This window comes from Solanum tuberosum, unplaced genomic scaffold (genome assembly GCF_000226075.1).
Source record: "Solanum tuberosum cultivar DM 1-3 516 R44 unplaced genomic scaffold, SolTub_3.0 scf00398, whole genome shotgun sequence".
In the NCBI taxonomy this organism is placed as follows: domain Eukaryota; kingdom Viridiplantae; phylum Streptophyta; class Magnoliopsida; order Solanales; family Solanaceae; genus Solanum; species Solanum tuberosum.
Genome location: NW_006239318.1, coordinates 248,285 through 254,602, shown reverse-complemented (window position 1 = coordinate 254,602; position 6,318 = coordinate 248,285). Strand labels below are relative to the sequence as shown.

At 29.9% G+C, this 6,318-nt stretch overlaps 1 protein-coding gene across 1 annotated transcript; it reads right to left on the bottom strand.

Annotated features, from left to right (window-relative positions):
* Positions 1-2,399: 2,399 nt before the first annotated feature.
* On the bottom strand, positions 2,400-5,203 carry LOC102580580 (nudix hydrolase 15, mitochondrial-like). The gene is made up of 4 exons (XM_006362316.2): positions 4,871-5,203; positions 3,958-4,100; positions 3,424-3,543; positions 2,400-2,618 (listed from the first exon to the last, which is right to left on the bottom strand). The coding sequence occupies exons 1-4, from the start codon at positions 5,163-5,165 to the stop codon at positions 2,400-2,402; spliced, it is 777 nt and encodes a 258-aa protein (XP_006362378.1). The 5' UTR covers positions 5,166-5,203.
* Between the last annotated feature and the right edge of the window lie 1,115 nt (positions 5,204-6,318).

The window sequence follows — 6,318 nt, the reverse complement described above, 5'->3', positions numbered from 1 at the left end:
TTGTATAGGATTTATTGTTATTCGGGAAAATGGCCAAGAATATTCCTAACCTATTGGAAATGGCTCAAAAATACACTCCTTCCACCTTTTAGTCTAAAAATACCTCTTACCTTTGTTCATGGTTCAAAGATATCCCTCCTTTCATCTTTTTGGTCTAAGAATACTCTTAACCCCTATTTAATTAAATTGATTTCGTTACTAATTAGTTAATTCTTTTATTTGTTCTAAAATACAATTTTTAATAATTTAAAATCTTAATATTGGGTCATCCCATATATTTAAAATATTTAAATCTAAAAAATAAAATAATAAATTTATTGTGTAAAAATAAAATAAAATTAGTAATTTTCTCTTTTAACAAATTGGTAAGCCTATTATGTGGGCTGGACAGAATCAATCCGATCCAGTAGAATTTTTTGAAAGAGGAACTTTTACATATAGCCACTCAAAAATAGCCTAATTACTCTCCATAGCTATAGTTTGATAATTACAATTTGTAGCTACATGTTATGGGGAGGAGAGAGGCGAGCGAGACTGGGAGAGAGAGGTGAGCGAGAGAGGGGAGAGAGTGGGAGAGAGGTGAATTGTATATGTATATCGGTTAGATAATTGTATATTATATATATGCATTTGTATATATGACAAGCGAGATTGGGAGAGGGAGGAGAGAAGCGAACGAGATTGGGAGAGGGAGGAGAGAGGCGAGCGAGATTGGGAGAGGGAGGAGAGAGGCGAGCGAGATTGGGACAGGGAGGAGAGAGAGAGAGGGCAGAGAGTGGGAGAGAGATGAATTGTATATGTATATCGGTTAGATAATTGCATATTACACATATGCATTTGTATATAAGGCAAGGGAGATTGGGAGAGGGAGGAGAGAAGCGAACGAGATTGGGAGAGGGAGGAGAGCGAGAGAGGGCAGAGAGTGGGAGAGAGGTGAATTGTATATGTATATCGGTTAAATAATTGTATATTATAAATATGTATTTGTATATTCTGGCAAATAATATATACACAAACGTGGTAATTATACAAACTCGAAGTCAATCCACATAATTAATGTATAATGTTAGTCGCGAGTGGTAATTATAGCAAACTATAGCTATGATGAGTAATTAAGTAATATAAATTTGTTTAATTGCATAATTTCCCCTTTTTGAAATTAGGATATTGGTACTGGGCCAGACTAGGTTTAAACCATAAGAGGTACATGGATCGGATTATTAACTTTTTTAATGTTTAAGTCTTTTTTCAACTTATGATACTTAAAATCGGTTAGTCTATTATTATTTATTCAGTTGTTATTATTCAATAGATTGATTGCACAAATGAGGTATAAAATAATTATATGCTTAAGAACTCATTTTTGAAGGATTATACATCTTTGGAGAGAGCAAGAACGCATTGGAGCGATATGGGAGCACGAGATTCATCTAGTTTCTTTATTTTCACCTCATTGTTGACTGATTATTCCGATTATATTGTATGTGTTATTCACTTCATATTATTTGTAATTACTTTATTATACAATTAACAATAGGATATCTATTTACACATCTACAATTGAGCATGACAATTGAGAAAAAATATTGTAGATTAAGCATAGTTGAGCAAAACATTCAAAACTCTTGAAAAAAAAATTCTTGAGTAAAGAATTCATTTCGGGTTGAATATATAGTATAATAAATTCCTATGGTACTAGTAGGGGCGGAGCTATCTTGTTCGAGGAGTATAAAGTGATATTCCTTTATAGGAAAATTATGTTATATATATATATATATATTTCTATTGACACCTCTTGAAACAAGGTGAAGAGTTATAACAATGGTTGAGGTGTTGCAAAAGCTCTCAACTATTGGTAGGTCAAGTGTTTAAACCTGGCTCAAGGTTTTTTACTTTAGCATTTTTATTTCATTTTTTGTGTGCTTATTATTTTAAATTTTGACACATTAATAAAAATTCTAGCTCTGCGCCACTAAATACGACACTTCACTATAATCACTATATTACTTGAACGTCCATGTAATTTACGTGGAGTTGAAGTCCAATAATAATATTTTGACTTTTAACTGTTAACGAAAAACAACTATTATTTCTCTAACATTTCAAATGATAATACATATTAATGAGATAAACAAACTTATATTACTACAGGGTCCAAAATTGACTAACCCATGAAATTTCCACAAATAATTTTCATAATAAATTCCTTGGACCATGTGATCCTTTCTTCTTTTATAAGTATATAAGTAGTAAAGTTCATAACATCATCAACTTTGCTATTGATGACTACTTTTGAAACTTATAGTCTATAAATCATCATCTCTTAGACTTATACATGATCAATAAGTAACTTATTTTTCATAAGAAAGCTAAAATAAAATATGTCAATTACCAAGTGCTTAATTCATGTTTAGGGTGAATTGCAATTGACTAAAATCAGGAAGATATTCAGCAAAAGAAGGAGGTGTTTGATAAATGATTGATGCAGCATGAATCAAAATGCTTGCTGTCAATCCCCCTATTTGGAAAACTCCTTTCTTTGATGACTCATATTCAAATATGTGACATACATATTTCCATCTTCCCCATTCCTTTTCCACACGTCTATGATTCTCTTCCTGTAACAATAATAATTACGTCTCAGTCTCTAATAAGTTGTGATCAACTAAATGAAATCACATTATTGTTGTTTCATTGTTTGAATTCATCTCATGCCGACATATACTCTCTCTGTCTTAATTTATATGACACATTTCAGATTTCGAAATTTGAACAAGTCTATCTTTGACTGTAAGTTTTCATATATCGTTTAAATATTTTGAATAATGAATAGTATTTTTACGTAGTTTACAAATATATAAATTTCATTTAAATTTTTTTGAAGATTCCATGAACAATAATTCTCGGTCAAAACCGTTTCACTCTCGAAAAACGAAATGTGTCACATAAATTGGGACAGAGGGATTGAGGTAATACATAATAAAAAGGCATAATACATAAATATGCCCTTTAACTTGGTTTTAGCTGATATTTATCCCCTTTAACTTTGAGTGTGCACAAGTAAACACTTAAACTTGTATAAAATTGAACATATAGACACATTCATCCTACATGGAGTCCTACATGACAATTTTGTGTCCTATGTAGCGTCCTACATGTATTATGTAGCGCAGGATGTATGTCTACTTGTATACAAGTTTAAGTGCCTACTTGTACACACCCAAAGTAGGAGGACATAAATGTCAGCTGAAACCTAATTAAATGACATATTTATGTATTATGCCCATAGCAAAACAAAAACTACTAAATGTTTTACATTCTTCAAGTGGCAATTACCTTATAAATGATTAAAATAAAACAAAATTATAATATTAGGACATAAAACCTAAAAATAAAAGAGCATATAATAAAGTGAATAAATACCTTGAGAAATATATCCAAGGGTACATCAAAAATAGCATCAACTTCGTCGGCATTAATTAGAGGCTTAAATTCTTCTATTCTAGACAATATCCCCACTACTGGTACAACCGTAAGTAGGTGCTGCAATAATAACACATAGTACGTACTTATGGTGAATACTTTTCTACTACCAATTATATTAGCTATAATATCGTGTCTTTTAACTTAGCCTCAGTTGACATCTAGTATATAGTTGAACAACTAGACACACGCGTCTTATGTAGCATAATACATGTAAGACGCGAATTATCACGTAAGACACATGTTTTTACTTGTTCAACTTTATACAAATTTATATGTCTACTTGTGCAGACTCAAACTTGGAGGGCGTAGATGACAGTTGAGACTAAGTTAATTTAAGGACACAATTATGTATTATGTTGTTGTTTTATGTATTAAAGTAGGAATTAATTTGGAATATAAATTGTTGAAATATAAAGAAGTGAAACTAAATTATATATATATATAATATTTTTAAAGATGTGATGAATATACCAATGATATGAATGGTTCAAGATTAGTAATGACTTGAACAAGACTGGGTTTCAAACCAATCTCCTCCTTTGCTTCTCTTAGAGCAGTGGCAGAATCATCTAAATCTTCTTCATCCATCTTTCCACCAGGCAATGCTACCTCTCCTTCATCATCACAAAATCATATATTATAAAGTTTTCATTCTCTATTTAATTAATAGTGCCATTAAAAAGGTCCATATGTATTTTTTTGGGCCAAAAATTGGATATGTAATGTATAGTTTTTTTTTCAACATCAAATTAAATAATTAATTGTCTATTGTAATCATAATGTGGTAACATTGAAAGCAACGTAAATAACTTGCTACAACAAGTTAAATACATCGAAAATGTATTAACTTTATACTATCGGTGCATATAAAATGTAAAATTTCACATTTTAACAAATATGCCTAGGTTACGAATGTTTTAAAAGAATGAACTTGGAGGTGGATGGTCCTCCACATAAATCACTTACCCCATGCATGTGGACCAAACATGCCTCGTGGACAAAACTTCAGGTTTAACAAGTTTTGCCCTATGGACAACACTTTTGACCTAAGAAACTTCGCCTATTGGCAACTGAAGGTTAAAAGTTCAAAATCACTCATTTTCAAGATTATTCGATGCAACTTTCAGCTAAGTTGTTGCCAAAAAAATATTCTAACTTGGGAGACATTTTCTTCCAAGAAAAAGATAAAAGGATAAAAGTTACTTGGCTATCTTTACGAATTCTCAAATATGACTAGCTTTATATTTTAACAACTAATCCAAGATTAAATTAACCACATAGGTGCTAATGATTCTTAATCATTTTACTCATCATGAGCAACAATGATCAAGATTCAATTTATTTATTTTTAATCAAAGTGCAAAACAATAGAGAAATTAATTACCTGGATGAGTGGAAAGTTTCATGGATCTTTTGGTCAAAATTACACGAATTTCACCTTCAAGGCCTTGAAAAAGGCATATCAAAACAGCTGCTCTTTTTTCTCTAGAAATTACCTTAGATAAGTGAAGATTTCTAGTTGTTATGTACTCTTTGATTCCAACAATGTAACAATTTTCATGCAAATTATTATCACTAATTTCTTCATTATCCTCCTTGGAAGAAAAATTAATAATTGGTTGGAGTTTTTTATTAGACTCACAATTCATCAATTGAGAATTAGGAGGAAAGAAAGCCATTTTGGGAGAATGGGGGTTTTGGTTGAATAATTTGTGCTACTATAAAGTAAGTTATGGAAATTGTACTACTTTTATTTTGAGTTGCATAAAGGTGCAGTTGAGGAATGCCTAATTAGGGGATGCTTCCTTTTATTTATTTACTATCATATATAGATATTAATAATGTCCAACTTCAGAATCTACGAGATCCATTTAGTAGTGACTTTTTCTTACCATTGTGTTGGAGTTCCTATCTCTTAAAGGGTTGGTGTGGTAGACTTCTTCCTTGTTTGTCGATTAAAGAAAACCTTATATGACTTACAACAAGTGAGAAAGGCCCTTCAGATTTTTTTTGTTTATTTTACTTTATTAAAAAAAATAGAGTTTGGTCATGAAAATTTTAAATACAATTTAAATTGATATTTGAAATTTAGAGAACACCCAAAATCTTATGTTCACTTTTACGATGTTTTACTTTTCAAAGTTTACCGTAATTTAAAGTGGTATCATAGAGGTCTCACTGAAGGATTGAAGCAACGGTCAATGATATCATAACAATATATGAAATTAAATTGTGGTGAAAAAATAAGCAATATTATGATTTGAGAAAAAAAATGAATGAAAAAAGAAAGAAAAATAATAAAGAATAAGAAAATAATCAAAAAATAAAAAGGAAAAAATAAGATCAGGAAATAAAGAATTGAAAATAAAAGAAAAAATACAAAAATAAAAAGAACCAATAAAGGAGAAAAAAGTGGGAAAGGGAGAAAAAAAAGGAAAAATAGAGAAAAATAAATGAATAAAGAAATAAATGAGAAAAAAAGGAAAATTAAAAAGAAGAAAATGAGTATATAAAATATATTTTTTGTTAATTTAGATTTTAATAAATACGTTAGTGATTCTAGTATTTTTTTAAAAAAAATTACTTTTGGTTGTATTCTAATTTTATAATTTTTCAACATTTTATTAGTCTGAAAAAGTTAGAGCCCGTTTAAATCTGTTTAAAAGTTGGTCAAGCCTACTTTAAGTCATTTTTAGCTTTTGAAAGTGTTTGGCTAAAATAAAATAATTTAAAATAAGTTTAAAATGATTTGAAGAAAGTTAAAAACTAAAAGTAGGTACTCCCCTGCTTTTCATTTTTTAACGTAAAAGGTATATAAGTTTAACTTCTTTT